The sequence below is a fragment of the Siphateles boraxobius genome, unplaced genomic scaffold (assembly GCF_051911475.1).
Source record: "Siphateles boraxobius isolate OS27281-9 unplaced genomic scaffold, OSU_SipBor_1 68, whole genome shotgun sequence".
Taxonomy (NCBI): Eukaryota; Metazoa; Chordata; class Actinopteri; order Cypriniformes; family Leuciscidae; genus Siphateles; species Siphateles boraxobius.
In genome coordinates this window covers 14041876-14058802 of record NW_027509195.1, presented here as the reverse complement: position 1 = coordinate 14058802, position 16927 = coordinate 14041876, and the positions used below count along the sequence as shown (strand labels likewise).

The window sequence follows — 16927 nt, the reverse complement described above, 5'->3', positions numbered from 1 at the left end:
GAGACTAGATATGCCTCAGGTAACAGGTTCTTTTCTATAATCAACAGCAGTACCGCATCTTCCATTAGGACCTTTAATAAAATTCTCTGGGAAAAAAAAATTGTGCAACGATTCTTTGGCAAAGCTGGGATAAAATTGAATAGCTTGAAAAGCTATAAGGCAGCGGAAAAAAGGATTGGCAGTGTGTGCTACGAGATGACAGAATATCAAGTCGCTATGACAGAGAATCAAGTCAAATAATGTGTCGGTGCGGTTTGAAAAGTTTGAAAACTGACTGAAAGCTGTGTGAAATCTGAAGTGTAGCTCAGTACAGACCTAATTGCTGTGATTTGTGTGCACAGTGTGTGAACAGCACTTTTGGTGGCTATAAAAGGGCGTAATCAATACAGAAGATACCGACATGGCAATACTGTGTGTTTGTATGTCTGTGTGTGTGCTTATCTTTTCGTCTCTTCTCTAGCTCTCATGTGCCTTTGTGCTGTTAACCATGATAATCTTTAAATCTGGATTTGCCCACCCTGCTGAATTATGCAAACCCAGCTCAGCTCGGGCGTGAGGAGTTTAACTGGGCTGGCAGTGGGAGATAGACAGCTTGTGGGCTTTCTTTTAGGAAAGAGAAGAGTTTGTATTATATCCCTGTTTCTATCTATCTATCTATCTATCTATCTATCTATCTATCTATCTATCTATCTATCTATCTATCTATCTATCTATCTATCTATCTATCTATCTATCTATCTATCTATCTATCTATCTATCTATCTATCTATCTATCTATCTATCTATCTATCTATCTATCTATCTACCATTATTATCCGAGTACCAATGTATATTGTAATCGTATTTTGTAAAACTACTGTATTTCTGGACAACAGTGTTTCCAATTGAATAGTTCAAATTCTGTCATTATTTATTCAAGCAATCTTTTGAATTGATCCGTTTTGCAAAAACAGTCTTTATTACTGTAATTTATGCAATAAAGAGCTTGGACAGATGTCAAGATTGACAATAACCTATAACCTAACCTTCTTCACACAAAGCTGTCTTCCTCACACAAAAAAAAATCTCCATCAGATCTGTAAATTCTGTGTAATGGCGAAATTGAGCTGCAGTCAGTATTTTTCTATGATTTCCTCTAGCAGACCATCTTCAGTGCTTGATGGTTTGAGAGTGTTGTGTATCAGGGAGAAGAGCCCAAAAAGTGAGCAGGCCCATTAGTCTCTAAGTGTGTGTGATATGAGATGCGGCTCTTAGACAGTGATAGGCTCATTAGTAAGGCTAGGATGTACTGCATTTGTGTGTGTGTGCGTGTGCATGTGCGTGTGTGTGTGTGTGTGTGTGTGTGTGTGTGTGTGTGTGTGTGTGTGTGTGTGTGTGTGTGTGTGTGTGTGTGTGTGTGTGTGTGTGTGTGTGTGTGTGTGTTTGCGTGCACGTTTGCAGTCTAATTATCGTCGGACAGTTAGAGTGACTGTGACCCAAGACTCTCCGACCTCTCATTCTGACCTTCCTGCCGACGTCCGCAAGTTCAATCCGAAACTCCACAAACACACGGTCATTCATTGAGACACACAAACACCCACACAAAGGAGAAAGACATCCCTTCATGAATGTCAATATACACTCTAATTGGCTCGTACAGGCATCCCTGTTTTCTTTAAACAAATGTTGGCCATTAAGGCGTGAGTGAGATGATTAGTGTGAAGTTGTCGTGCGGTGCACCGATACACACGTCCTCTTATGGAATGTGTCCGCACAGCAATTAGCTCGCCGTCTCTGACATGCCCCGTGTCCTCTTTCCTCTCACACCTATTTGTCAAACCGCCCACCATTTCATGCAGAAATAATGACACCCCAATCAGAGACTGCGACTTGTGTGTGTCTAACCTTATTTTTTGAAGTGTAAGATTTATTTATTTTTTTTGACAGAAAAGGAAGCTAATGGAAGTCAGACAGACTGTAGTGGAATATAGATGCAGGCGTCGGAAAGTTTAAAAGACATTTTAAAGTTTAACATCCTCCCCCAAAAGGCCCTTCTGCTTTCTGGATACCGCAGTGCGAGATGAAAGCGCTTGTGCTTCTACAAAAGACTTTTTTGTGTGTGTGTGCCTAGCACCACTTTAGCCAGCTAAATGCATCTCATCCCGACGACCAGCATTGGGAAATACAATCTCGGTGCAGAGGGGAAAGTCTGGGCCAGCATTTCAAACAAAGGCACGCTAGCACAAAAGGACGAGAAGGGTAAAACCCTGCGACACTGGGCAGTGGAGGCCCTTAGGGGCCCATTGTTTTCCAAAGAGCATTATGAAGAGATACACATGCGCAGAAAAAGCGGTTCACACGCATGTTCTACTGTAGTTGAGGGTGAGACCTGGCTGCAGCTGAGCGGCGCACACAAAGGAGCTTAATCTTTCATAATACTGAAGAGGCTAATAAAATATGCAGCACATGAATGCGGCGAACAGCAAAGTGCTCCGGTGCTGCCTAAACTTTTGAAAAGACACATCGAATCAACGACACATAACTATTGTGTGTGCGCATATATTGCTGGGGCTGAAAGGATGAGGTCACATTGTTTGTAACATCTCTAGGGTGGATCTTGTCACGACTGCATCATCTCATTTCTGTCTTCTGCATCTCTTTATGCACTTGTCTTGTTCATTCTCTGCCTTTTTGCTACTTGGCTAATAGGGACTGTGAGCAAGGAGACAGGAAATGACAACTGAGTGAGCCACAGGAAGTAGCAATCACAAATAAGATTTCTATGAGATTTCTATAACGTCTCCATTGTTTTTCTAGCAATGAGCAATTTTTTTTCCCTTGAAAGAAATTAATACTTTTATTCAGCAAGTATGCATTCCATTGATCAAAATTGACAAATAAAGACATATAAAATGTTACAAAAGAATTATATTTCAAATAAATGCTGTTTTTTGAACATTCTATTTATCAGACAATCCAGATTTTTTTTAATCAGTTTCACAAAACTATTAAGCAGCACAGCTGTTTTCAACATTAATAATAATAAGAATTTTTTTGATCACAAAATCAGCATATTAGGATCATTTCTCAAGGATCATTTGATACTGAAGACTGGAGTAATGCTGCTGAAAATACAGCTTTGCCATCATAAATTACACAAATAAATTAAAATGTAAAAAATGTAAAAAGAATTCTGTGCTTTGATCAAATAAAGATCAACTCTCAAAACCACAAAAGCGTTACTGTCCCCAAACTTTGAACAGTACAGTGTATAGATAATTGTCTAATTTGTGTCAATCTTTATTTCTCAGAATTTTAGGGGAAACATCTGAGACAACGTTTATACTTCTATGACATATCTGAGAACTTTAAATTTCCAGAGCTGTTGAAAAGTATTAACATTTTTGGCTTCCCTTTATTTTGATGGTCCCTTTAACACATTCTGTTGACTAGAAGTAATGTTGCAACTCTCATTAGAGTGTTAGTAGAGCATTAGTAGACTGGTAGGGTTAGGATTAAGTTTAAAATAAATTGATTTGTACTTGCAAAGTTACTTAGTAGAATGTCTGTTGGGGAAACAACAAAATAAAGTGTAAGCAGATATTAAGCAGACAGTCTACTAATACTGTAATGAGAGATAGTTTACATGTGGTTGCAAAGTTACTTATACACAACAGAATGTCTATAGTGGACCATCAAAATAGAGTGTTACCACATGTTTGTCTGTAATGGTATGGAAATAATATAAGGCTCGAACTTCAGTTGCCCAGAGTGTGCGCTAACCCCTAAGCCATGGGTCTGACCTCTCTGTCCTTCTTTCCCTCATTATATTTCACACAGCAGTTTGAGGGTGCGTTAGAAGCTGCAATCGAGAGTGCTGTCGTGTGACGAATAGCTCGGCTAATAAGTCCAGGCTTGGTTTCTTCACCACCTAGCACCTCTAGCAGCCACGCACTCAAGTGAACTGAACCATCAAAAGCAGAGGCTCCTGCCTTCAAGCTTACCATGGCTAACAAGCACAGCTGTTCACTGAACCCACCACAGACCAGCTGAGGATATATTAGTCATGTACAAACAAATAGAGTAATCATCACCGTTTTCACAATGGACCTCACCTCAGGTGGACATTTAATTTTTTTTAATTTAACAGGGTTGTGCACCATTCAGTATTGACTTGGGCAATCCAGTTCGGATTTGAATTGGATAAAATTTGTATTGAAATTCAAACAAAGCCTTTGTCTGAAAGATTAAAGGTTTTATAAGCATATAACAGACGAATGAATTTGTTTGAAATGTCATATATATGCACTTTATACACTGTTAAAGTTACTATTTTTCTAATAAAAACAAATAAAAATAAAAAATCCTTGAAACAACATAAGTTTACTTGAGACCAACACTGCCCAAGATATTAAAATAATTTTCTAATAATGTATTTTTTTTAATTCTCACTGAATATAGGTGGATTGTTTTGCACTTTAAGTATTTAAATATTTAAAGTGATAATTCACCCAAAAATGTAAATTCTGTCCTCATTTACTAGATATTTTGAAGAATGTCTGTAACCAAACAGTTGATGGGCCCCAGTGACTTCCATAGTATGTAGAAAAAAATACTATGGAAGTCAATGTGGCCCATCAACTGTTTGGTTACAGACATTCTTCAAAATATATTCTTTTGTGCTTAGCAGAAGAAAGAAATTCACATAAGTTTGGAACAACTTGAGGTTTCAATTTTGGGTGAACTATCCCTTTAGACATTTAATATGCAAAAATTTATGTAATTTAACACGTTTTTTAATTCAGTTTTCAAGATTTTTAGATTTTTTTTTACTTAAGTCAAATAATATTAAAACAAAAATTGAATTTTTGCATTGTATACTGTGTTTCTTTAGCCTATATTTAATATATTTATATTTCCCAGAATGCAATAAAACGAGAAGTAAATTCTACTTCCAGTAATTCCAATTTTACTTCCTGTGGGTTATGGCAAATTCAATTCAAAGTTGGATTCATCATTTAAAGGACACCGATTCTTAAATTCAGAAATTTGCACAACCCTGGCATACATAAAGCTGTGATTCACCTTGACATTCAATAGAAAACATATGACCTCAGCGGCAACATTTAGCTTGATGGAAAGTCTGGAGAAAGAGCACGCCACACGTTTGACTGTCATTACTAGCTCTGTATTTAGCCTTGAGCCCAGGGATATGTTTGGACAAGTCTTTGAGTGTCTGCCCCCTAAATTATCCTGATAAAAGCACATGGGGCGAGCAAATTAATTCAACCGAAACCCAACAAAAGCACTGTTTACATAAGCTAATCCCAGACAGCGTGCTTGCCGCAATGCCAACCCAGAGCAGCCTCCGCAGGCGTGGGGAAATCTGTATAGAATCATCATCCTTGGGCACTTTTGAGACCCCAAAGTGTCTTTATCCAACTGGGGAAGTGAAGGAAGGAACGAGTCCTTTCAGATTGCATCTTTACGGTCTTCAGTGGTTTGAAATCGGGGGCAAAACAAATGTCCTTTCCCAGAGCGGTCTTTAATGTACCTTTTTGGGGCCTGATTTCAAGCCATACCGTGGAGAATTGGATACAGTTATGGTGGATTAGAATCACTGTCGCTGAATCCTATTATAGGAGGCTCTTTTAACACTCAAAAGGTGTGTGCATAGTCCTTGCATGTACTTTTCATGACACGGAAAAGGTTGGAGTGGGAGATGAGTGATTGGGGGTGGGGTCCGTGGAATGAGGAGCACCTTCTCAAGGATTTATGACACCTTACTTCGCCTACTCTGTCCTTGGTTGCTTTCAGGGGGAAACGCTTTCCAATGAGTCTCTAGATGAAAACACATGGGAGGGGTGGAAGAGGGGATGACAGGAGTGGTTGAAAGGCACTACATCCCTCCTCTGTTTCTTGAAATCGAGTGGCTATCGTTTCTGACTGAAGCCAAGCTGCACATGCTGTTCTTCTCTGCTATCTATGTGAATTCATAGCAAAAGAAGCGTTCCTGACCGCTAATTTCAACTTGAAGCTCATTAACCACCGGTTTTATACACACACACATGCGCGACCGCTGACGATGCTGTCATACATCTAGATGATTTATCCATCTATCCATTATCCATTTAACCAAAATCCCAATTCAAGCACATCCCTGCTTCCTATGAAAACTCTATAATTTTACAAATCCACACTGATCTATAGTTACAGCTTAACACTCAACCTCTAAATAAAATCTTGTTCCTTGTTTATCTCAGAGATGCAAAGACACAAAGCCCAGCAGCGACAGTGTCAATGAGAAACTGGTTCAGACGCCGGCGGTAAAACGTCAATGAGTCCCTGTGTTGCTGCAGCCTTGTTCTATGGCTACTATGGCTTGTTCCTCCTCTGCCATTTATCCCTGGACACAGGCTTTGTCGAGCACTTATGCCAGTGGCCTAAAAGCAAGCTGTGTGTAAAAAAGAAATGGCAGGGCCCTTAAAAGCGGTGAATACATCAGGCTCGGGTTGTTACAAAGTGGTCCTCTATTAAAAATGCAGCAGGGCCATTACCTCAGGACCGGTGCCTTTCTCCTCTGGTTCTCTCAAGCCAATAGAAACCAACTAGCTATAGCTCAGGTCGCCCCATTACAGCCTGGACCACACATGAGTTCTGGTCATGGATAAATCCTGGAAGTGCTTAAAGGTGACACTGACCAGATGCACAAGAAAAAATACTTTTTTTATATAAAAGTATTGCACCTCGTAAGTTTATAAGTCTATTTCTATCCCACATACTAAAAAAAAAAAACATTTTGCTGCTTGTTCAATTTTTTAATTTTTTAAATTTCAATTGATACTCCACCCAATAATGGTAATTGTCATTCAAACCCTGCATTAGCTTTTTTATTTTGTGGAACCCAAAAGAAGATATCTTGACAAATCTTTTGAAAGTTAATGGGAACCAATGTTGTTTTGGACCTTTTTTTAAATGGTTTTAAATGGATGGACTAAAACATTTGAAACCATTTCGAAATATCTTCTTTTGATAATGGATGAGTAAATGACAAAATTTTCATTTTTGAGTGAACTATGCCTTTAATTAAAATTAGCTGAAACTTAATTTGGTTACTTACAATTCACTTGAATTTGTCAAATGTATACATTATTCTCAATTTATTTATGTTGGACTGTAAACAATTTCTGATGACATTAACTGAAACTGGACAGTGGATTGCAAGTTCCCAGCATGCTTTGCATTAACCGTATTCTTGAAGAGCTTTGAGATGCTACTTTTAAAGGCTCTATAGAAAATAAAGTTTATTATTAAACTGGATCAGAAGAGTAAATGTTGAAATCAAGTGATTTTATAAAAGTATTTGTCATGTTGGGAGTTTTTGTGGTTACTGTTGTGGAGCTTAAGTTGTGAAGGCTGTGGTTTGTTTTGTCACTCAATGATAAATAGCTCATTATTATACTTTATTTTCCTCCAATGCGTTAAATTTAGTAAAATAAGCTATACTTAGCATGTGAACATGCCCTGTGATGATTGTTTTTATTTTCTGAAGCAGTTAAGATTAATTGGATAAATCAGTGATTTTTCCCAGGTGAAATTCACATAAGTAAAGTAAAATTTAATTTGATCTGCTTGAATTAAGATGAATTTTAATCATCAGTACGATTTGTTTTTAGTTTAAGTTTAAAAGAGTTATGAAAGAGCAACCTTTGAGCTATAAGCTTTTTTTCTAATAGTTTGGTGCATTAATATAATAAAAGCGAAGTATGGTCTTTTGTTTGTATTTGCATGTCTCATCAGATCAGATTTTACAGCCAGAACTATTAGTTTTATCAATGCTATTGTACTAATACTTTAACTCAGCAGTGTGAGTGACAATGAACGTTTTCTTCTTGCACATTCTTATATTATTTTTGTGTGATTGGATGCACATCAGAGTTATTACTCTCTGATGCAAGATGTGAAAATCTAGAACATATTTCACTTTCAGAACGGGCCAGAAAATATTGAAGTACTGCTACAAACAGCTCTTCTGTGCGCTTTGTATTCTTTTCCTTTCATGTTCATGACTAATGCAGAGCGTTTCACCCCTGAAACGAGGACAGTCTTGGGCATAAAATTGTATCCACCTTTATGGGTATGTTTGCCAACTATGTTCCTTCCTCTTTTCAGAGTGAACCCCACCTCTCTGAACAGATGGCAGGAGAGAATGCCTAGGACACAGTAGGAGAGGGAGAGAGAGGAAAAGGGAGGGAAGAGGAGAGAAAGACAGGGAGGAAACGAGAAGGACATCGATGAACTAAAAATATGAACGTTTGTTGCATGCATTTTTTCCAAAAGACATTCACGATCATCTGGATGGATGGATGGATGGATGGATGGATAGATAGAATTAAATTGTTAAAGTTGGATGCATTAATTTGATAACCACGATTTTATAGAATAAATTTGTATTAAATAACAAAAGTAAAAAACAAAAGAATGCAAGTATTTAAAGTTTGGTGTTCAAAGTTTCTGGAAAAAATAAGACACTATTGTTAAAATGTTAATACATTATTATATATGTATTTTTAAAGTTTTGTTAATTCAAATGATTAGACATCCTTTTTGATTATGACAATTTAATTAAACCATTAAAACAGAAAAATAAAAACAGAATTTGGAGGGGGAAATAAAACTGTATTGGGGAAAAATAAAATGCATTTCATAGGGCCCTATCTGTGGTTTAGACGTGCATTCAGATGCTAACAGAAATATTGCACATGGACAAGCATAATTTAGCACTCTCGCAGATCTGAAATTCCCAACTCGATGGTTACAGGCAAACACTTACAGCAAACATTCTTTCCCGACGGAAGTGTTTACATGTATAATTCACACACGCATACAAAGCCTGTGCTCTTGTAAGATAATGTTTCCGTGTATGTCATTATAGCTCGCTTTCAACAAGAAAAGCTCATATACCCAAAAATACGTTAAAGCACGAACAACACAAATATTTTATTACATTTTTATTTTTTATTTTTGTAGAATTTTTAGAACCAGTATTAAAGTCTGACATCACATAATGCTATTACAAGTAATGTTATTGTTGTACTCTCAGAGGGAGAACACAGGACAGGGCAAGTGATTAGGAGTCAGGATTTGTCTTCCAACAAGATGTGATGGAACAAATAACAACCAGACAATTATTCAAAAATATTAGGCATTTTTTAGGTCTAAATTACTCAATTTGTTGCAGTGAGTCATTTGCGTGTTAAATGGGTGAGTGTGCTTATGGATTTTAATCTATCCTTTCACCTGTTTAATGTTGGTAATGAATACTGAAAATCAAATTGTCGTTGATACCTGAAAATTGCTTGTCCATTAACGAGTTTAATTATTTAGATGAAGGTTGTTTGGAGGAGGGGACATGAGAGCATTTTCCCCATTGTGGTAAAAAATTGGTGCCGCTAGAGGAAAATGAAGCATCAGCCTGGTAATTATCCACAAGCGGAGTAAATATCACAACGTAATAATCCTAAATGACATTGAGAGCAGCAGAAATATAATGAGCCACATATATGCATCGTTCCCATAATGCAGCAGGAACATTGCTGGCAAGCCACATGTCACCTCACTGCAGGGCAGTTAGTGTGCACTCCCACTGAGAGGAGAGGTTTAAACGGCCGACTGGATGTTATTTCTGCTGTACATAAAGCTGACCCCACAGAGTGTAACCGAACACCACACACACACACACACACACACACACACACACACACACACACACACACACATACACACACACACACACACACACGCACACACACACACACACACACACACACACACTTGCTCGCATATGCAATCTCATGGCTCTGGATTTGAGTGCTCGCTCTGGCTCTCTTCCTCTTAACCTTCTTTTGAAACATCAATGCACACACACACACACACACACACACACACACACACACACACACACACACACACACACACACACACACACACACACACACACACACACACACACACACACACACACACACACACACACACACACACACACACACACACACACACACACCATAAAGCTCTGACTTCTTGCTGCTGATTGAAAGGAAGACGGAGCCCCACTGGCCTCTGTTGACACAATACCAGGGGGGAATTACCTCCCTTAAATTCTATTTTATATCCCATTGGTGTATGGCTTCTGTCAAGGATACCTCAGCCCACACACTACTCACGTTTATACACCCACCCTTGTTCTGCTAAAACCTGAGAGGGGAAAGGGTGGTGTGATATCGGTACTGTAGAGATCCGCATTAGGGGAATACAGTTACATTGTGAGATTTGGGAATCCATTGATTTGGGTTGCATGCTATTATTGAATTTGAATTGAGGGATGAATAATTTCCATTCAAATATTCTAAGGAAGTAGTATTAAAATTAATAAAATTCACATGATTAATAAAATAATAATATTAAAAAAAGCTTTAAATGTTAGCTTGACAAAGCCTTGCATGAAAGCTTTGAGGTAAGTTTAAACAGCATTTATTTTTAAAAGTGTACAGGCCTTACAGATAGATAGATTCCCTGTTACTTTGTGTAACAACATCTTGCCCCAAGGCGTGATCTTGTTTGCACCAAATTTCTTGTTCAGTGATATCTATGACCCACATTATAAAACAATGGGTTAATTTTGAGCCACATTTAATTTTCTTTTGAACCTTCTTTAATGAAAGTAAGTAATTTACATGCAATTGATACCAGGGTCTTTATATAATTTAAGTGAATTACTGATTCTCGACATTAACAGCTTACTGTAGCATCATAATTTCCCCTGCTTAACATTTGCCTCTCATTGCGCACAGAGGCAGAGAGGGAGAGGGACAGAGAGCGAGGTTAGATTGTGTGTCAGTTGCCCCTCTTCCCCCTCATGATTGATTTCCCCCGGAGGAATGCCTCCACTCAGAGAGCACGCTAGAATCAAGATTAATAACAGGCCATTTACATCCCCAATCACGCATGCACAAGCAAACGCACTCACACTGACCCGTGCTCACATGAGGTCTCCATCCTTCACAGACGAGACCGAATATCTGAAATCTGACACTCACTCCCAGTGCCAAAAAACCTCCTCCATCTCCTTTAATATTCTACAGATCAATAATTATTCCCAGACCGGCCTATTTGACCATTACCCATGATGCTCCAGTGTTTGCCATAGTGCTCTACTTTGGTAAGGATCACCAACATACTTTGCGCAATTCTTAACCTTTTAAATATGCATGCATTCTCTTTGACAGGCCCTACTTAGCGAGGTGAGTTATTGTAGTAAGGACTTCTGGTTGCGACGAGAGAAGGACAAAGACATGATGCTCTGGACGAGCCCCCACATCCCTTGGAGACACTCTTGAGAAACTCATTAGACAGCGGATGTGGGTAAGATCCAATTTGACGTGACCTTGAAGGCAGCTACAAGGAGTGGGGAGTGTGTGTGTGTGTGTGTGTGTGTGTGTGTGTGTGTGTGTGTGTGTGTGTGTGTGTGTGTGTGTGTGTGTGTGTGTGTGTGTGTGTGTGTGTGTGTGTGTGTGTGTGTGTGTGTGTGTGTGTGTGTGTGTGTGTGTGTGTGTGTGTGTGTGTGTGTGTGTGTGTTGATGGGTAATACGGTGCCTGTTGCCAGTGTCATGTATAGACTAGTGATGAAGGGCATCAATCAAGTTGTTTTCAGCAAGCTCCTATGATATTTTGATGATTGAGATTGGCCAAGCTCTCAATACATTTTTGGAGTGTAACACAGTGGTAAAAGGAGGGAAAGAGAGAGGTCATAAACACTTGCTGACGGAGAGCAACTTGGCCACTGCCGTTTATCATGTGTCTTTTGGGAACGCTTGCATATTTGGCCAAGGTTGAGCAAGCAACTCCTCCAAAAGACTTTCCATAAATTTTCTTCCCTCACATTCGTCTTTTGCACTTCATAATTTACTCACCTCAAGTTGATCAGAAAAATGCATCCTCATGCCCTTTGTTCTAACAGCCATTTTTTTAAACTCTGATCCAATCATAGCTCTCTCTCAAATTTCATTCACTCAAACATGTAACGCAAGTGCCAGCCTCTTATGGGGCGCGGCGCATAAAAACATTCATGAATCACAGGGGGAGGCCAAGATCACCAGTGCCCCCCGATAGCATCTCGGCACTATCGATCAGCCTGTGGTAATCAATTCTCCGCGTCCGGGTGGTGTAGGGGCATAGAGAGCTGTATGCAATTATTCAAGTCCCTCCATCACAGGCTACGCAGCTGAGAGGACAGAATCTCTGGATAGTGAGTTTGTGTGCAAGAGTGTGTGCATACATTTTAGATAAATGGGCACTCTTGCACCTCTAGAGAGCGGCCCATGTCAAGTATCGGTCATGTGGTTTGTGTGTCAGAAATCTGTCAGAATGATGCGGAAGCAAGGAAGTGTGTGAGGCATTAAATCAGAACATCACAAAACCAGATAACCAAGGTGCCTTACCTTAGTCTGAAGGTAGTGAGGGTAATAGTAAGTGTACTGGGGGTACATTGGTTGCTGTTCCAAACGTTTGCCCATGTAGCTGGAATCCTTTTGGCTGTGGCTGGAGACAGAGACTCGCGTGTGGGTCCAACACTCCTCCACTTGTGGTTCCGCAGCTAAAGGCTAGATCCGTGTGAGGAACGGAGTCAGAGGAAGGATGAAGAGAGAGAATGAGATGATACAGACACGAGCGAGCGTGTGTGCGCCGTGCTTCTCCTCTTCACGCGTCTTCGGGAGCAGGGAAGGAGGAGGTGATGGAAGGACAGCGGAGGTACGAGGATGGGATAGCAAAGGAGGTGTGCGCGTAGAAAGAGAGCAGCGGCACAGTAGAGAGGAGAAAGGAAGGAAGGAGGTGAGGGAAGAGGAGGGGGCACTGTGGCAATCACTTCTCTGGAAAACCGGCTTTTAGTCTCCTGCTCATGCCTTGACTGCCCTCTTTCTATCTATCTTGCTCCTTCTTTCTCACTCACTCTCTCTCTCTCTTTCTCTCTGACAGTCGGTGCAGCGTCGGTTCCCAGAGGAGCTTGTCAGATATCCCAGTCGCACACTTTGTTCCCGTCTGGCGGATGCACAAAGCGGCAATGTAGACAGTGGTTGGATTCGGATCTCTGTGCGCACAGCTGACGGGACTCAAGCCTCCGCAGGAAAGGACCAGACGTGAGCCGTGAGGTTACGAGGCACACAGGAATCGGCACAAACTCCAGACAGGCTGCGATATCCGAAAACTCCAAGTGCAGCACCAGTGTTTTTCCTCTGTGATGTTCTTTTCTTTATTACACGCCTCCCTCGTCTGCCTGCTTTGTTGCACGCGAGAGTGTGTGTGCGAGAGTGAGTGTGAGTGTGTGTGGCTGTGTGAGAGTGTGTGAGTGTGTGTGCGCGCTGCCGGCTGCTCCACACTGTGGGGAAGATTGAAGGGATCAGCTCGGGCACTGCCGTGTTCCTCCTCCTCCACAGCCTGGTGGGTTGGGCTAAGGGCTGGCTGCAACCACTCCCAGCCAGGGGAGTGTCTTAACCAGCCTATCTCTGTCTGTCCTCATGGGAGAACTGCCGCCCACTGCACGGCTTCAGTAGTGTAGAAGGGGAAGACTTACTCTTACACCCACACTCTGTGGGAAGAGACTGAGGACGACACAGCAAGGAGCAGAGGCCCCCTTCTGGTCAACCACAGACTGTACCTCATCTGATCTCCCTTTCCCCCAAATCTTTTTTTTTTCTTCTCTTTTTATCCTCAGTGTATTTTTAACTTCACTTTCTCAATAAATAAGACATAAATGACTGTAAGATGTTTCTTTGCTCTTGTCTGAAACATGCTGGTAGCTTTGCATTGGCTGATACACTGACATACTGACACACTGACATTAATACTTGTAAATAAGTGCAGTGCAGAAATAATTGCGTTCATAATATTAAAGCACTGGATCCAGGAAGTGAAATGCTGTGCTGGGAAAGAGTGCAGTTTCTTAGCAGATGCTTTTTTTCCACAACCTCTGCAATAATATTTGTTACAGTGGCCAATTATTTGAAGTAGAAAAATTGGACTGCAAACAAAAAAAAGTAAATGAAAAATCTGTGGCTAAACATTCCTATACCCTCTTTCTTTGTTTGAGTTTGCACTTTGATCATTGTTTTGACGTTGTGGTATTTTTTACCAGTATTCACAGGGCTTTTTTAATAGAAGTTCACATGCAGATATGGCTGTTCATAAGAGACAGTTTCAGGGCGTGACAAATTAGCGCTAAAAGAAAATGCAGGCTTTAAGTGTTTGCAGACTGACAGCAGTAATTATGAGAGCTATAGCAAAGACCCAAAGACTGCAGTAAAGTGAAAGGAATGTGAGACATAATAAACAAAAAAGCGATTGAGAAAAACAACAATACGTTTTCATTTGGACAGACTCTCATAGAAGTCTGCAGTGCGGGAGAGAGAGGAAGAGAGAGAGAGAGGTGTATGAGGCTAGCTCTCTCATCACTATGATTGGAATGCTGAGGCACAGAGGGAGGAAGGGAGAAAGAGAGAGAGAAAAGGGGATGAGAAGCTGGTGGAAGGGGTTTAAATAATTCCACAGCACACCAAGTGCATGGCCACTAAAAGTCAAAACAGTTAACAGCAAATCCAAATGGAGGTGACAATGGAAACACTATTAAATTTATTCATTTCATTTTTATATATATATATATATATATATATATATATATATATATATATATATTTGTGACAGGACATTCATAGTTGTTTATGACCATTTTCCACCCTGTCTCTGATCCTTAGAACTTTATTGCCTTTAAAAAATCTTTGTGAATGCCGTTTTATATAGTCCTGTATAGTTTTTAACTGTCTATCCTAAATAATACATTTTTTTAATTCTGCATCATTTTGTGACAAGTTCACATGCAGAAGTGTGATGCTCAGACTGAAAGTTCAGAAACTTTTCTTGCCCATGTAGTACATGTCACTCATTTTTGAAATATGACAATGTTTATTTTCTATATATGTGGAAAATATATGATTTTCAACCATGCTTTTTACAAAATTTACAATGTTTCACCTAAATGTTGTGTCATAGAATCAAAAATTCAAATTGCAAGGTCTATTTTTACTTTCATATTGCACCACATAGTTATATGCGTTGTCTAAAGGGTAGTCAGATGTTTTTCGAAGAGTACAGAAAAATTAATAGTCTTTTTATTTCCTTACTTAGCCTAATGTTTCGGGGCTTTTCTGGAGTGATTGTGCAGGGTTAACGTGAGTACACGCTCACAGATTGAGGCTGGTGCCATGACTCTGTAATTGTTCTTGCTACGGTCTTCAAAGAACTCTGCAAATGGAGCTGGACACGCTCCCTGCAACTCAGGGGTACCATTCTCAAAAAGCCAAAGAAGAAAAAATTTTCTCATCTGGACCGCTGCACAGCTGGGAAAATAAGAGTCGGCTGCTCTCAAATGTGGGCCGATAGAAAAAACATGGGATAATTGTGTCCCTTGGATAGAAGGAGGGATGTAATGCTGTAGTGTCATTCGAACGGCGGTTTAATGTGTAAAAGGAGAAACAGGCCTCTACTGTTTGCTTAAAGTGTTTAGTTTTGGTTAAGTATTCAGTAATGAACACCAGAGACTGTGACATGGAGAATATCACTATATTATGGTTGACCAGCCACAACACTCCAGCATTTTGGTGCCATGTTTTTTGCACCACTCATATTCTTCATACATTGTGAAAATGTAGTTTTGCATGTACCATCCACACTTCAGCACAGCTACATTGGCCACTGTCCCGCCACCGGGGGGTTTATCCCAACTGGCTCTGGACCAGCCAATCTGCTGTCTGAGTGGTGCAAGCAAACACCTTTCTTGTCCAGTGACAGTCGGGCTAGATAAGTAACAGCACAGGCTTACCTGAGATAAAAGCTGCAATGCCATCAATCATGAAGAGGGGGAGGGAGAGTGAGAACAAGAGTGTTAGAGGCAAAGCATGTGAGAAAACAAACAAGAAACAGATAGAAATAGAGCACATCGAACATGCATGCATAATCAATTTGCGATCACACCTCACCGACACAATTTATCACAGCAATCTTTGGCTATGTTAATATTCATTTCTTATCTATGGCTCATTGTTTGCAAACAATGGAATGGAAACAATCTAAAGTTTGGAATCCATATACAATCTAATCATGGAGTGCATGGGTTGATCGCAGTACCAGGCACATAGTAGGAGTGCATTCCTGAGCTCTACCTTTGGCTTTCAAGCTCTTCTTTGCTGTTACAATTTAAAGATCCAGACAAGCTGTTGCAAACACATCTCAAGAAACACAATTTGATTGATTATGATTGATTGTGTGTGAGAGACATAGGGCCAGATTTACTAACAGCTTGTGCCAGCGCAAACCCTTTTTTGCATTAAAAAACTACTGACAGGATTTAGTAAAGACATGCAGTGAAAATTTAGCGCTGAAAAGGTGTGGGCACAGTTATTTTTGCGGCTGATCTTATTGCTTATGCATTTGTAGGAGTTTCCCTTTCAGACGCAAAATTTGTGGGAGGAAAGTATTTAAATGAATAATGCAAGGTTTGCGCTAGTCAATTTACTGGTATTTGCACCATTATTCACCGCCCAAAAAAAACAGACGTCGTCAGTAGATCACGCACAGAACTTTCCACCTCCATTTTAGTATTTTTGGATTTGCACAATAACACTAATCTGCCCTGTTTAGTAAATTAGGCGCATAGTGAGAATGAAATAATTTTACATTACCATGTTCATAACACTTATGTTTACATTGCAGGCTAAAAAGATGGCAGATTGCAGAAGATCTGTTATTACGTTTGGAACAGAAAACAAGCGGTAAATATTGTATACTGTATTACTGCCTACTATTTTTTTTTTTTTTACATTATTAAACATTTCAAACA

At 39.8% G+C, this 16927-nt stretch overlaps 1 protein-coding gene across 2 annotated transcripts in view; it reads right to left on the bottom strand.

The window, feature by feature from the left end:
- The window catches only part of rbms3 (RNA binding motif, single stranded interacting protein), a 156968-nt gene extending 143394 nt beyond the window's left edge, over positions 1–13574 (bottom strand). The window contains exon 1 of one of the 2 annotated variants that reach the window (XM_077215006.1): positions 12480–13574. In XM_077215006.1, coding sequence (XP_077071121.1) covers positions 12480–12554 — 75 coding nt within the window. In that variant the 5' untranslated portion in view covers positions 12555–13574. The remainder of the gene's footprint in view (positions 1–12479) is intronic. The other variant, XM_077215007.1, reaches the window with a different exon arrangement.
- Between the last annotated feature and the right edge of the window lie 3353 nt (positions 13575–16927).